The sequence below is a fragment of the Sorex fumeus genome, unplaced genomic scaffold, assembly GCF_029834395.1.
Source record: "Sorex fumeus unplaced genomic scaffold, SorFum_2.1 ptg000205l, whole genome shotgun sequence".
Lineage (NCBI taxonomy): Eukaryota > Metazoa > Chordata > Mammalia > Eulipotyphla > Soricidae > Sorex > Sorex fumeus.
The window spans coordinates 1,563,277-1,579,120 of record NW_026606262.1 but is presented as its reverse complement, the minus strand read 5'-3'; the positions used below and the strand labels follow the sequence as shown (position 1 = coordinate 1,579,120).

General features: G+C 48.5%; 1 protein-coding gene across 1 annotated transcript in view; it reads left to right on the top strand.

The window, feature by feature from the left end:
• Window positions 1–822: 822 nt before the first annotated feature.
• The window catches only part of LOC130017598 (adenylate cyclase type 1), a gene marked incomplete at its 5' end in the record, with an annotated part of 56,491 nt that continues 41,469 nt past the window's right edge, over window positions 823–15,844 (top strand). The window contains one exon of the mRNA XM_056108288.1: window positions 823–934. Coding sequence (XP_055964263.1) covers window positions 823–934 — 112 coding nt within the window. The remainder of the gene's footprint in view (window positions 935–15,844) is intronic.

Sequence of the window (15,844 nt, the reverse complement as noted above, 5' to 3'; positions counted from 1 at the left end):
GAGCAGTGTCCCAGGTGCTCCTTGGGTGCTTGGGGGTGGGTGGGTGGAGCACAGGCCGGGACAGAGGCTCGAGGCTCCTCTGCTGAAGGTGTGCAGTGCTCAGCTGGGTCTGTGGACAGAGTGGGTCCCCGAGACCACGAAGCCAGTGGGCAGGGAAAGGGGGCTGGAGGCTGGTTGTCAGCAGGCAGAGGAGGGAAAGGGCGGCTCTGAGACGCAGGTGGGCCTGGGCCCGCCTCAGACAGGGACTGCCGTGTCCTGCACGGCCCCCTCGGGCTCCGCAGGTCAGTGGCCCTGCCAGTGGTGTAGGCACACTCAGATGACTCTCCTTGTGGGATCACAGGTGCTGTAGGCTGGGTGGTAACTGGGTCAGGGAGTGAGCGCGGGCACGTGACCCTGACGCACCGTGAGTGTGGTCACTGGGGTAGGGGCCTTCAGGGATGTGGGTCCGCTTCCAGCCTGGTATGTTGGCTCCCACTTTCTGGGGTCCTGCCTTCATGCCCGTAACGCGGGTTGCCCCTTTCAGCATAGGTCGATTGGTCTCAGCTCTGCCCCCTGTCCCGGGAGGGTCCATGTGGCTCATGGGGCTGCTTCCCTGTGTCCTGGGGAACCTTGGCAGAAAAGCATAGGACTGAGACGTCTCCCGACTCAGTCTTTCCACTTCTGAAATGGGCACTGCAGAGCCTTCATTTCTAGCCTGCCTGGACCAATAGCGTGCAGGCTGCCCTGACTCGGCTGGCAGCCGTGTGCCCGAGCTGGCCGCCATGTCATCTCTCCTCCATCTGTCTGTCTGTCCGTCTGTCTGTCTGTCTGTCTGTCTTGCAGCATCCTCTTCGCTGACATCGTAGGCTTCACGGGCTTGGCCTCGCAGTGCACGGCCCAGGAGCTGGTGAAACTCCTCAATGAGCTCTTTGGCAAGTTTGACGAACTGGCCACGGTAAGTGCCGCCTCTTGCTTCTGGTGGCAGAGGGACGTGACAGGAGCGTCCTATACTGGAGACGTGACCAGACTGACCGCATGCAGGTCTGAGTGTGACTGAGCTCTCAGTGCGCTGGTGCCAGGTTTGGGACCCGAGTGTCACGTTCACCAGAGAAGGAGGAAACATGCACAGACCTCGAGTGGGGGCCTGGCTGTCCTCTGCCTGCCGCAGACGCTGCCCTCACCGCCCTCAGCTGGGTCGGCCTCGGTCGAGGCCTGGGGAGAAGCTGCAGCGGCCCTTCCTCTGAGCTGGTGCCCTCAAGGCCCGAAGTTTGGCACATGGGGCCACTGGTGGTACCAAGATGCAGCGGATACTGCAGTTCCGGTTTCTCTGGGACTGGCCGAGTCTCACCGGTCCAGGCCAGGCTGGCGTATCTTGCCAGGGGTTGCCTGTTCCCTGGCACCCGCCGTTCCTGCCGGGGACCCGAGGCCAGGGTGGCATCCATGTGTCCCGCCAGGGCAGGTGCTTCAGAGTGTGTGGGAGGGAGGGAGGGAGCAGGGGGCTGTCCAGGCAGGACCTTTCTGTGCAGCTGGACTTCCGTGTCTTTGAGAAAAGAGTGGACATCCCCTCTATGCACCAGGGAGGGAAGTGCTGGCTGGGGCTGCCTTAGTCCTCGGTGCTGACCTCTGTACACTCGGCTGGGCCCACAGTTTTCTCTTGTCCTTCAGACTGTGTGGGGCAGCTTGACCAGCCCTGGGGTGCACTGGGTCTTGTGTGTGGGGGCAGCTCTGAAGGGCAAGTGCGGGTGGGGAGGAGGCAGGAAGTGGAGCGCAGCATCCCTGCACCTTGGAAGGGCTCTGGGGGGCCCGCTGTGGGTTGCTCGCCAGCTGGTCAGTGCTGGAGCCCCAACACGTGGCCCCTTCGGGCCTGTGCAATTCTGCAGCACCCCGTTTGGGAAAGGACTGCTCTCTCATTCCTTAGGATGAAGGTGAGACTCTGGTGTGACCCTGCGTTGTCTGTGTGGACCAGGCACGGAGCTGTCCCGGTGCTCCCTGCAGCCAAGTCTGACTGACCCTTGACTTGCCCTCAGGAGCAGCTGGCTCAGGGGACACTGGACCCCCCGCCATCCTGGAGGAAGACCGGAAAGAGACCCAGTGGTTTGGGGGGAGGGAAAAGGAGCTGTGGGAGCTGAGTGGGGCCTGGAGCACATGTGCTCGTGACCATGTGCTCGTGACCATGTGCTCGGGTGGGTTGTGTGCGCCTGGTCTGTCTTGGGCCGTGACGGGCAGCATGTGTCATCAAGGTGCCCATCTCCTGCTCTCCCCTCCATGCTCATCGAAACACACAGACTTGTAGTATTTTCCTTCTTTGCTGTCTCATTTGCACATGCCATTAGCGGTGTCACATGAAGAGCAGATGTCTTCAGTCTTCATGAGTCTGATGTAAGGTGCTGCTTGTGTGGGTCACAGTGTCATTGCTGGCGATCTAGAGAAATCAGGTCTTACCCAAGGCCAGGGACAAATCTCTATTCTCCCAGATGCTTCTTAGGTATAGGATTTGCCTTTCCGGGTCTTGGCAGGACACGGAGCATGACGCTTGGACTCAGTGTGGATTTCCAAGGGAAAGCGAAGTCTCTGACCTCTTCACACATGAAATCCCACTGCCCATGGGTAGGAATGCAGACCTGGGTTCTTGTGGGATCCAGGGTCGCTCAGGGGCTCATTCCACCAGCCCTGACTGTCAGTGCCATAGATGGTGACTGGCTTCCACTCTCAGTCTAAGGTCTAGCTTGGTGGAGTCTGGCCCCATGTCCTGGGATACCTGCAGTTCTGGACTGGCTGCTGGCCCCTGTGCCACTGGACAATCGTGGCCAGAGGATGGGGAGGTGGACTTGAAGCATCTTCTCTGTTTGGTCTTTCAGTTCAGAGATGGAAGAGGCAGTCGCCCACACAGGTTGACCAGGGAAGAAGGTGGGGTGGGCCCCAGGGCAGCTCAAGGACCCACCTAATACCCAACATATAGAAGTAGACCAGGATCCGTGCCCAGGAGACTGGAGAAGCTGCCAATGCTGCAGGTTGGCATTCGGCTCCAGGTGTTCCTGGAGATACAGATTCCAGAGTGTGTGGAGTGCGGGTGGCTTTGCCTGGACAGTCCAGGGCCTCGTGAATACAGTGCGCAATTGTGTTCACAATTAAACAGCAGGGTCAAGAGCTGCGGAGGCCGTATAAATAGTCCAGCTGTGTTTTTGTGCCTGATGTGGCTTGAGAGTTATTTTTCCTATAAACATCCAGATCATGTTAGCAAAAAATACCCATAACTGAATGAAAGGTTTTGGCAGATTTGTTTTGCAAGAAACTTGTATAGTTATTTAATCATAACCAAATTTTATTTGCTAAGTCCCTTAGCTCAGTAGGAGGGAGACCCTGGGAATTTCTTCAGGATTCCAGAATAACAGACTGAGAGAGGTGAGGGCCCAGGAGCTCATGGTGGGTACAGATGCCCAGTAGGCCACTTGGGCTGGCCTGCTGTGCTCTGTTGGACCCACACTTATGTCCTTGAAAAGGTCCGATCTCCCCCATGGAGGCATAGGCGTCGGTGTGTGAAGAAACCTCCAGTGAGACACGGCACTGAGCTGACTCTGTCTCAAAGCCTCCTGCAACTCAAACTCCTCATAAATGAAGTCACGTTCAAGATATACAGCAGGCGTCCGGGACAGTGCCAGCAGCAGCCTGGGGGCCTCTTGTGGGGCCATGTCATGGCAAGAGTGAGAAGGTGCTTAGCTGCTCCGAGCACGGGTGATGCCGTGACCTGGGGCCTGTGACAGCCAGGACTCAGCTGGGCAGTTCGTCTGTATTTGGTGGCTCCTGTTGGCTGTCCAACATCTGGAGGCGATGGAGAGGAGCATCCTCAGTAGTTTACGCACAGGTCTGGCTGAATCTCACTGGTGGTCATCTGTGGGCCTCAGGAGCCGGAGGTTAGCACCGGGTTCCCCGAGGAGGCGTCTGCTGACCCACTTCTGCGTATTCTGTCGGTAGAATTAGTCTTTCCTGAGTGCAGACTAAAAGTAGTAGTTCACAAATGGAAAGAATGGGTGGGATGAGCACTGTCTAGGGTGTTGGTCTCCAGAGGGAACATGGGTATTCGGCGCTGCCTGGCTCTTCCTTCTCATCAGCTCATCAGCTCGGAAGGAAGCCGTGCACTGTGCCGATGCCTCCCATCCTGGGGATGTTGCCCAAGCAGCTGCCCGGAGTGCCTGCTTGCCTTCTGCTCTGTCTGGGAGTGCGTGCCCTCATCCTCTCCAGGCTCACCTCCGTTCTCTTCCCATCTGGGCATCAGATGAGAACTCTGCTGAGACCGTTACACCGAGGCTGTCAGTGTCCTATGCTTCGAGTATTTCCCCAAACAGCAGGGTTTGCTTTGCTGTCATCTTTTTCCTAGTCAATTTTTTGGGCAATAGCACAGTGGGTAGGGCATCTGCCTTGCACTCAGCTGACCTGGGTTCGATTCCTCCGCCCCTCTTGAAGAGCCCGCCAAGCTACCGAGAGTATCTCGCCTGCACGGCAAAGCCTGGCAAACTCCCCGTGGCATATTCGATATGCCAAAAGCAGTAACAAGTCTCACGATGGAGACTGTTACTGGTGCCCACTCAAGCAAATCGATGAACAACAGGAGGACAGTGGTACAGTGCTATTTTTTTATTTCAGTTTTCAAACATTTAACTGAGAACCTTTTTAGCTCTATTCACTTGGGATGTTGGATATGGTTTTCTTTTCTCGTGGTGTCCTTGTCTGCTTTTGGTATCAGGATAATGCTGGTTTCATAAAATGAGTTTAGAAAGAGTGTCACAGTAATGCTGCCCTTTTATGGATTTTGTTGTGTGTGTGTGTGTGTGTGTGTGTGTGTGTGTGTGTGTGTGTTTAGTATTTTGGGCCACACCTGGGGTGCTCAGGGCTTACTTTTGACTCTGTGCTCAGGGATCACTCCTGGCAGGTCTCAAGGGACCATATGGAGTGCCAGGGATCAAAACCAAGTCAGCAGCATGCACGTGCCCTGCCCACTGGACTATCCCTCTTATTTTATGGCGGAATCTCAGATTGGTGTTAATTTTCTGTAATTGTTACAGGCCCTCCCGTTGTTCATCGATTTGCTTGAGCGGGCCCAGTAACGTCTCCGTTGGAGACTTCGTTGTTACTGTGTTTGGCATATCGAATACAGCCACTGACTACACCATCCAGCCCTGGGCCTTTCTTTGTTGAGAGGTTTTTCACTACTCTCCTTCCTTGTGATTGGTCTACTCAAATTTTGTATTTCTTATGACCTCACTGCTCACTCCTGATGACCAATGCTGGGCGTCTGGCTGTGAAGCTCAGGACAAGCCTGTGCTCAGGCTCTCGAACTTAGCACAAGGCACTGGTGGTGGTGGTGGTGGTGGGGGGGGGGGTGCCAGCCCTGGCAGAGCCCGGGTTCTTCTGGCCGAGCGTGATGGCTCTCATCTAAATCTCCTGCCTCGCTGCCCCTCCTGGCCCCAGGCTTCGCTCTAAGCTCTGGGACAGTCCTGGGGGTCTCCCTGGTCAGAACCAGCTTTCCAGGGCTCGACTCCCATTGCCTGACCCCTCCCCAGCTAACGCTGCTGTACTGAACTCCCATTCTCCAGTCCCGGCAACAGCTTGCATTCCTGTGGGCCCATGTGACTTGCGAGTTCTCCTGCTCACGCGTGTCTGTCTTCCTTGAGGGCCTGGCCCTTCCCCTGGCTCGTGCTTCTGCTAGGACAGCACGGCCTTTGAGCTGACCCCTCTCTCTCGTCCCCTGTGTGGGTGACCCAGCCCACCACACTGCCCTCCTCAGCTCCGAATTGTTATCTGGAACTGGTGGGATCTCCTGGCATTGGTGGGCCCTCCTTCACACAGACCCTCCTTGGGGGACCCAGGAGCGGGGAACTGGCCAGTGCACTTGAGACCCTGGAAGGACCCAGAGTGGGGTACTGGCCGGTGCACTTGGGATCCTCCACCAGGGCTGCCAATCCTGCTTGTGCCCCATCAGGGCTCCTACCACTCCCGTGGTGAGAGCCCCGGCATGGATTTCAGAGCTTCAAGCCCTGTTCCTGGCAGGGCCTTGTCTCAGTTCCCAAGCCGCCTGGATGTTGCCTCTTTTTTTTTTTTTTTTTTTTTTAATAATTTATTTATTTATTGAATCACTGTGGGAAAAGTTACAGAGCTTTCGGGTTTAGGTCTCAGTCATGTAGATACCGAACACATTTCCCTTTACCAATACTCATTTTTAACCCCGAACCCCAATAGACCCCCACCTCCCACCCCTCCCAATTCTTGTGAGGCAGATGAGTTCTAGTTAATACTCTATCTACTTTGACTAGATAGATTATTTCGATAGAAGATGCACAATTATTGTTTAGAGTTTACGACCCCCCCCCCCAATCAGACATGCTGAAACAGCGTTGTGAAATGATTTGCTTTCTACAACTTGGTTTAAGAATAAAATGATGTCGCGCGGCCGCAATAGCGGCCGCGCGGTTTTGAATTTCTGCTATTTTACTTATTGACCCTGGAAGAATTTCTATTAAAAGTTAGCTAGTTAAGAGATTGATTTCTGTGCCCTGGAGTCGTGGCCGTGCCGGAGAGCCGCTCGTGGGGGGCAGCTGGCGACCTCGGTGGGGCGTGGGGGACGGCCCACAAAGCCCCCCTTCCCATGAGGTCCCCGCCGCTCCCCCGAGCCCGGCTCAAACCCGCTTTCCACAAGGCTCCCGTGCGGCCCCCATCTTTCTTTCCAGAGAGGAGCGGGCGGGCCGGTCAACGCCCTTCCCCCTCCGGGCAGGCTTGGTGGCGCGGATCAACACAAGTCCATTTGCTTTTCTGCTCCAAGCGGCTGGTTCTCTGTGCTAAGTCCTTGTGCCTCCGGGGCCGTGGCCGTGCCGGAGAGCCGCTCGTGGGGGGCAGCTGGCGACCTCGGTGGGGCGTGGGGGACGGCCCACAAAGCCCCCCTTCCCATGAGGTCCCCGCCGCTCCCCCGAGCCCGGCTCAAACCCGCTTTCCACAAGGCTCCCGTGCGGCCGCCATCTTTCTTTCCCTGGATGTTGCCTCTTGACCTTAAAGATACTTGCCTTTTGCCCTTAAAGATAGAGTTTGCGGATCCCAGACCAGGAAGAGGGGTCGGGTAGCGGAGCGCTGCTGTGCCACAGAGGAAAGGCTGGTGTAGGAAGAGGGTGTCGGAAGGACAGACTCTCCCAAGTGGAACCCTGCAGACACTCACGGGGCTGCTGGTTTCTTTTTTTTTTAAGACTTACACATTTTTGTGCTTGGGTTTCAGTTATACAATGATCAAATACCCGTGCCTCCACCAGTGCCCATTCTCCACCACCACCAGTCCCAGTATCCCTCCCACCCCCCATCCCTCCATCCCAACCTGCCTCTGTGGCAGGGCATTCCCCTCTGTTCTCTCTCTCTCTCCTTTTGGGTGCTGTGGTTTGCAAAAGAGGCAATGGGTGACAATCATGTTTGGTCTATAGTCTACTTTCAGCATGCTTCTCCCATCCTGGGAGGATCCTCCCAACACCTTTATTTGGTGCTCCCTTCTTTATCTGAGCTCCCTTTCCCCCTAGTATATGTGGTTGGCCTCCAAGTCATGGAGTAAAATTCCTGGTACTAATCTCAGCCATTCTTGGGTGTTAGTCTCCTATTTTGTTACTTTATGTTCCCCAGATGAATGCAGTCTTTCTGTGTCTAAACCTTTCTTTCTGAGTCATTTCGCTTAACATGAGACTTTTCATGTAGTACCACTTATATGTAAATTTTGTGACTTTGTCTTTTCTAACAAGAGTTAGATTGTTTTGAATTTTTAATATATTCTCTAGCCAGACTCACATCAAATCTGTATGGTTCATGGTTGCCTATTCACCATCCTTACGGTGTTGTTTCAAGAATAGGAGATTTCAGTTATTAAGACACTCAGCCTTGTTTTTCTTTTTATATTGTTTCTTTTTTGCCATAATTCTCATTGAATCTGAAAAAATTTTGCCTATCATAGAGAATTTCTCCTGCGTTACCCTCCAGCCAGAAATCATATAATTTTACATTTCCCATTTGGGTCTAGGATACATGTTGACCTAACTTTTGTTTGTTTCTGTTTGGTTTTGGGGCCATACCAATGGTGCTCACAGCTTATGCCTGGCTCTACACTCAGAAATCACTCCTGGAGGGGCTCTGAGCATCCATAGATGGTGCTGGGGATCCAGCTGGAGTCAGCCCGTGTAAGAAGTGTCGTACTCACTGTGCTTTCTCTCTTTCCCCTGACCTGACTTTTGTGTGTAGTATAATTATATTGAGCAAAGGCTATTTCTTTTTTTATTTTTACTATCTCGTTTCTCCACTGATTCCTTTCCCTCAGTTTTAGAAATGATGGGTGAAGATTAGAAAACTTTAGAAAGATTTAGGCAGGATTATTTCTGGAATTTTCCTTTGTACGTATCTTGTGTCTGTGTATTCTGTTATATGTATTTCTGCCTCAATACCTAAGCCATAGTATCTTAGCCATCATGGTTTTCTAACACACACGGAAACAACCTCTGTGATTCTCCCCACTTCGTTCTACCTTACAATGAAAAAGTTTTTAAAATGTTTACTTTTTGGAAGTTTCAAAAATACCTGGCGATGCTTGGGGAACATCTCCTGGCTCTGTGCTCAGGGATCTTTCCTAAAAGTACTCAGGGAATCTTGCGGTACTGGGTGGCAAATGTACATTTTTTTAAGTTAATTTTTTGTTAAGACACTGTGATTTACAAAGTTATTCACAGTAGTGTTTCAGGAATACAGTGTTCCAACACCAACCCACCAACAATGCCAGCTTCTCCCATCAGTGTCCCCAGGTTCCCTCCCCCCGCCCCAGCCTGTTTCCTTCACAGTCACAGTTCTAAGTCTCGTTGTTGTAGTTTGGATCTCATGCTCCCAGTGTTGTTACTCTGTGGTTTATATGTATAGAAATATCATCCCTAAGATCACTGATGTGCCCGAAGCCCCTGACTTCTGCCCTGTTACCTGCTATACGTCTATTCTTACTTGTCTTTCTATTTCTTTTCGTGCCTGGCTTTCTCGTTTCTGTACTGTAGGGTCAGGGATAATGCAGGCATCCATTCTCTTATTCTATATTCTGCAGATAAGGGAGATCATCCTGTATTTGTCATTCTTCTGACTTTAACATGAGTTCCTCCAGTTCCATTCAAGTTGCAGTGAATTGCATGATTTCATTGTTCCTTGCAGTTGCATAGTATCCGTTGTGCATATACAGCACATCTTCATAATTCATTCATCTGTTGTTGGACACCTAGGTTGATTTCCTGTCTTGGCTGCTGTACTAAGTGCTGCAACGAACAGTGGTCTGTGTATGTCCTCTTGAATGAATGTTTCCGTGTCTTGGCAGCTCAATTAGTCCTTTCTGAGAAGTCTCCGTACTGTTTTCCATAGGGGTAGGGCCAACAACATTCCCACCATCAGTGGATGAGAATTCCTTTTTCACCACATCACACCCACACAGATTGTTCCCAGGTTTTTTTTTTGTATGTTCCATTCTCACCGGTGTGAAATAATATCCCAATGTCATCTTGATTTGGATTTCCCTGATAATAACTGATGAGCGCTTTTCATGTGCCTCTTGACCATTCTCCTGTCTTCCTCTCAGAAGTGTCTACTCATTTCCTCTCCCCAATTTTTGACAGGGCTTCTGGATGTTTTATTGTTGAGTTGCAATATTTCTTCCATCCAGGTGGGTGATTTGTTCTGCTTCCAGAGTTTCCCCGTCTTCTTTTCATGGTTAATTTCTACCTTCATAGCATTGGTCTGAGACGATACTTGGTATAATTTGTAAATTTGTAAATTTATTTCTATTTGGGTCATGCCCTAGTATATGATCTCTCCTAGAGAATGTTCCATGTGCCTTAGAGAAGAATGTGACTTTGGCTTCTTTTTTTTTTTAATTTTTATTAGTGAAACACCATGAGGTACAGTTGTAGACTTACAAACTTCTGTGCTTGGGTTTCAGTTATACAATTATCAAATACCCATCCCTCCACCAGTGCCCATTCTCCACCACCACTGATCCCAGTATCCCTACCATCCCCCAACCCCCCATCCCACCCTGTCTCTGTGGCAGTGAGGCAAAAAAGTATAGTCAAAGTGACATCTGCACTTGTTTGTTCATTGCAGCACTGTTTACAATAGCTAGAATCTGGACTTTGGCTTCTTGAGCTTGGAGGGTCCTGTCTGTGTTCATTAATTCCAGTTCTTCTGATTCCTCATTCAAGGCTCTTCTTGTATGTTTACTGAGATTCTGTCTGATCTGTCTATTGATGAAATGGAATGTTGAAGCTTCCCACCTCCTGGGCTTCCATCAATGTGTTTTTTTAGGTCTGTGAGCAGAAGCTTTATGAATATTATTGCTTCATCGTTTGTTGCATATATGTTTATAGGAGTTAGTATTTTTAAATCTATTATTCCTTAACCAGTAAGTGGTGACCATCCATATTTCTAATTACTTTATCAAGATTGAATGCTATTGGTAGTCTGATACAAGGGTAGGTGCCCCAGCTTTTTTGTTTGTTTACTGACTTGTTTGGTTGTTTTCACTCAGAACTTGTATTTATATTGTGAATTTGTGAATTTAGGTGTGTTTCCTGTGGACAGCAGATTGATGAATTTTCTTTCCTGATCCATCCAACTCCCTCCTCCCCCCCTCCCCCGGGGTCCTTTGATAAAAGAATTTAGTCCGTTGATGTTCTGGGAAATTATTGATACAAATTAGTTCTTTGTCATTTTTCTATGATGATATTTTATTTTTTTCCCCAAGATGTTTGATTTTTGTAGACTGTCTTTTCAAATCTGTTGACTTGCAGGCTAGGAGGACTTTATTTGCATGTCAGCTCCGTTGTCTTCTGTCTGTCTGATTTCCTTTAGAGCTGTTGTGAGTCTGATGTTCTTTTCCTTATATTTGAGATTTCTCTTCCTTATTGCCACTTTCTTCCTTCTTTTCCTCTTTTTCTCTTTTCTCCTTTCTTCTTCTTCAGTATGCCTATTATTTGAAGATTATTTCTCTTGGTGTTACCCATTAGATATTTTACATTTTTGACTTTTTAAATATTTGCTTTTCTGTTGCATCTTCTCTTGTGATGCTAACTTGTGTTTTTTATTCATGCTCACCGACTCAATAATCTGCAGTCTGAGTTCTGTTGCTATATTCTTTCATCTCTTTCAGTTCCATTTCAGTGTATTCTTAATATTTCACATTGATTTTTCTGTGAGTTAACTGAATTTCTCTTCTGGATCTTCCCTTACTTCCTCTCCTTTATGAGACTTGTTCAGAGGTTTCCCTTGAATGTTTCAAGGCTCTTCTTGGGCTTGTGGCTGTCCTCAGCTCTTCTGTTCCTTGTTTTTCATGGTCTGTGTTTTGTGGTTGGTAACAGAGAGCTGGAGATGATTCTGAATGCCCCTGGGCCTCTCTGCTTCCTGAACTGAGTCAGAGTGACTGGGAATGGGCCTGCCCGGAGTATCAGATCTGTGGGTGAGTTGGTAAGGTCTCTGGGCTGCTGCGGACTTGTGAACAAAGACGTGGATCCAGCCAGCCAGTGCCCACCCAGGACCAAGAGGACAGTCACCGTAGCTGGACCAGAGGGAGTAGTGAGGCTCAATTGCACGATGTGAGGTGATTGGTGGTTTTAAGTCCCAGGATGTAAAAGTACCGGTTAGGCCAGAGCAATAGCACAGCCGGGAGGGCACTTGCCTTGCACGAGGCTAATCTGTGTTCAATCCCCAGCATCCCATATGACCCCCCAAGCACCGCAGGAATAATTCCTGAATGCAGAGCCAGGAGAGAACCCTGAGCACCAACAGGTGTGGCTCTTAAACTAATACTATTAATATTAATAATAATAATAAGCTAGAGCGATAGCACTGCGGTAGGGCCTTTGCCTTGTGTGTAGCTGGCCTGGCTGAGCCGCGTTCGATTCCTCCGCCCCTCTCGGAGAGCCCGGCAAGCTACCGAGAGTATCTCGCCCGCACGGCAGAGCCTGGAAAGCTCCCCGTGGCGTATTCGATATGCCAGACACAGTAACAACAAGTCTCACGATGGAGATGTTACTGGGCCCGCTTGAGCAAATCAGTGAATAATGGGAGGACTGTGATCCGTGGATAAAAACTGTTGCTCTCCAGGGCTGAGTGTGCCGTGAGTGCCGTGAAGGGGTAGGGTGGTGGGCGGTGGGCGTGGCAGAGCCCAGGTCACAGCAGCCTCCCCGTTTCTTGGTTGTGAGGGAAACGGTTCAGCACTGGGGTCATTCCCAGCTGGGACCTCAAATGTGCTTACTGCATATAATGGCTTTTGTCTGTCTCGGTCCTTTGCATTTCCACCTGAGTTTTAGACGCTGCTTGTCAACTTCTCTTGTGTACGTTGCTGCAGTTTTGATTGGAATTGTGTTGCATCCAGATAGTCAATTTGGGTGATAAACGATTTGTTAAAAATTGCCTTTTTGTCCAAGAACAGCATATTTTTCCATTTCTTTAGAGCTTGTTCAATACATTTTGGCATTGTAGGGCGTTTGCCTTGAACGCGGCTGGTCCGGCTGAGCCGGGTTCGATTCCTCCACTCCTCTCGGAGAGCCCAGCAAGCTACCGAGAGTATCTCATCCGCACGGCATACATAGCCTGGCAAGCTACCCGTGACATATTCGATATGCCAAACACGGTAAGAAGTCTCACAATGGAGACGTTACTGGGCCCGCTTGAGCAAATCGATGAACAACGGGAAGACAGTGCTACATTGCTTATAGTTTGCAGTGTTCAGGTATTGCAGACCTTTTATCATGTTCATTCCTAAGTGGCTCAGACATTTTTACTATTGAAATGTGGTGATTTTTATTTCTGGTTGTTCATTATTAAGAGAATCAAAATACAGTTGAGTTTTTGCATCAAAATATTGTTGTGCCGTCTTGCTAATCTGACTTATTTCTGGTGATTTATTTTTTGTAGATTTCCACTATATTTTGTACACAGATCATCACATGTTTGCAAATGAAGACAGCTTTGCTTCTTTTTTTCCCATCTGGATGTCTCATGTCTAATATTTTTCTTGCCATATTTCGCTGATTGAATGTGTGCGATGTTGAACAGGGCGTGGCAAGGACAGGCATTCCTGTCATTCTCAGCCTTATAGGGAGACCACTCACTGTGTTCTGTTAGCTGTAGGGTTTGTGCATAATGCTCAGAGTTTCATTTTTATTGTGACTTCACAAGAGAAATGTTTTTTTTCTTCCAGAAATGGATTTTGCTTTGCTTATTTTTTTTTCCATTTCTGTTTTGCTTTTGGGCCCAGCTGTGCTCAGGGCTTACTCCTGGCTCTGCACTCAATCACTCTGACAGTCTTGGGGGACCGTATGGGATGCCAGGGATTGAACCTAGGTCAGCCACATGGAAGGCAAGTGCCTTACCTACTCTACTGTTTCCCTGGCCCCTTGTCAAATGTTTTATTGCGTCTATTTGGATATTGTGAGTTTTCATTTTTAGTCTGATAATTCATGAGTTACATAGATTGATGGAAGAATATTGAATAAAAAGAAATTTATTTAATATTAATATTAAATAAGTTAAGTAATTAAATAAGTTAAGTAATATTAAATTAATTAATAATATTAAATAAAAAGAAAATTAAAAGAATATTAAAATTCTTGGCATACAGCCAACTTGGACAGGGTAGTAATCTTTTTATCTGTTGTTAGTTTTGATTTGTTAAAATATTTTTTAGATTCTTTGCATTTATGTTGGTATAGGTTCTTACTCTTTGACACCTTGATTTAAAATACTATTAATGCTGGAGTTAGATACATACCAGTGTGTGGATTTCTTTTCTTAACACTGATCTCATGGGAGAGTTCGGGAACACTTTCTTCCATTAAATTTTCTGAAAGAGTTTATATAGAATTTGGGTTATTTCTGTCTAATTGGTGAGTCTTGTGGGTATAGATTCGTGTGTGTGTATGTGTGTGTGTGTGTGTGTAAATCTTTAACTATAGTTTCTTTAAACAAGCTTAGACAAGGTTATCTTTAATGACAAGTTCTTAAGGTTAGTTAGGTTGCATGTTCTGTTTGTTTATATTTGGTTTGGGGGCTGGTGCTCAGGACTTACTTCTAGCTCTGTGCTCAGGGATTACTCCTGGTGATGTACAGGGGACCATCTGCAGCATCAGGGATTGGATCAGAGTTGGCCGTGTGCAAGGCAAGGGCCTTAACCTATGTCCTCTTTGTCCAGACGAAAGTTCCTTATTTTTTTTAAAGTGAATTTGGTGCTTTGACTTTTTTAATCTTTCACAGAATCTGCCCACTTAATCTCAGCTATGAAAATGATTAGAATGTTGTTCATGGTATTTATCTATTATCATTGTTGATGTTTGCAATCTGTGTCATCTTTTTTTCTTATCATTTGAATTAGGGTTACCAATTTTACTGATTTTCTGATAGAAATTGATTTTGGTGTCATTAGTTTTAAAAATTTCATTAATTTCCCTTCTGATTTTTATTGGTTTATGTCTTCTGTTTATTTTGGTTTTAGATTGCTCTGCTGTTTGTAGTTTCAAAAGATAGAATTAAAAACAAAAGGTAGAATTAAAAGATCCCGGGATATTTTTTCTCATCTAAGTACTCAATGTAGTGAATTTCCTCTTTAGCGGCACCCAAAAATTTCTGATATGCTGTGTTTTAGTTTTAGTTCAAATTGATATGCTAGTTTTAGTGATATGATATGATAGTTTTAGTTCAAACTGATATGCTGTGTTTTAGTTTTACTTGTAGGTTTACTTTTAGTTCAAAATATTTTTAAATTTCCATAAATGTTTTGAAACCCATGGACCATTTACATGGGATGGGGGAAGGATCAAAGATCTAGTTTTGGGGGGTAGCTGAAGAGAGAGTACAGCAGATAGGGCGCTTGCCGTGCCTGCAGCTGACCTGTGCTCAGTCCCCAGCCCCTGTGTGGTCCTCCAGCACCGATGGGTGATTCCTGAGCACAGAGCCAGGAGCCAGGTTCAGGATCATTGGGTGGGGCCCAAAAACCTTTAAAAAATAGTTTTTTTAAAATTCAATCTTAATTCTATTATGGTCATAAAAATACTTTTATCATTTCAATCCTGGTGGCGAGCAGGACAGCACGGTGTCCACTGTGGGGTCCTCCCCTGGCCTCCCGAGGCATACTGCACCAGGGAACAGGCCCGGTACCCCGGACTTTTCGAGGTCTGACCATTTCCTGCAGCCTTTCACGGGTGAGAGAAGGCGTTATCATGACTACACAGGCACAGGCACTACTCTTCAGACAGCTTCGTTTCCTCTGGAAGTTTCCAAAGTGGCCTGTGGAAGTGGCTTCCAGGTCCCAACTCCCGCCGTGAGAAGTGCCAGCCCTACTAGCCGTGTCCGCCCAGCTCCTGCCCCTCCCTGCTCCCGAATCCTGCACGAGCTGCCCATCCACACAGACCTCGCTGAATTCCGCTCTCTGGCATTCTGAGTGTGGGTGGGCTCCAGTCTGGGCTCGCGGCCTTCCCAGCGCGGGCGCCCCACACAGGGGCAGGACGGGAGAGCGGAGGCCCCAGCACCCTGCTGTCTGCTGGGAAATTGCCACACGCCTAATTCTTTACCTTTGGGGAAAGGTCAGAGCATTTTTAAAAAGATTAACATGTTACTTACTTCAGTGTGTAATGGATTTTTTCATTATCTCTTTAAACACGAACATATTTTTAAAAAAGATTTTTCAGGAGCCAGAGAGGTAACTCAGCAGGTAGGCTCTTGTCCTGCATTCAGCCAACCCAGGTTTGGTCCCCAGCACTCCCTGCCACCCTGCCACCCCTCCACCCCAGGCCCAAGAAGTATTCCTGAGAGAAGAACCCGGAGTTAC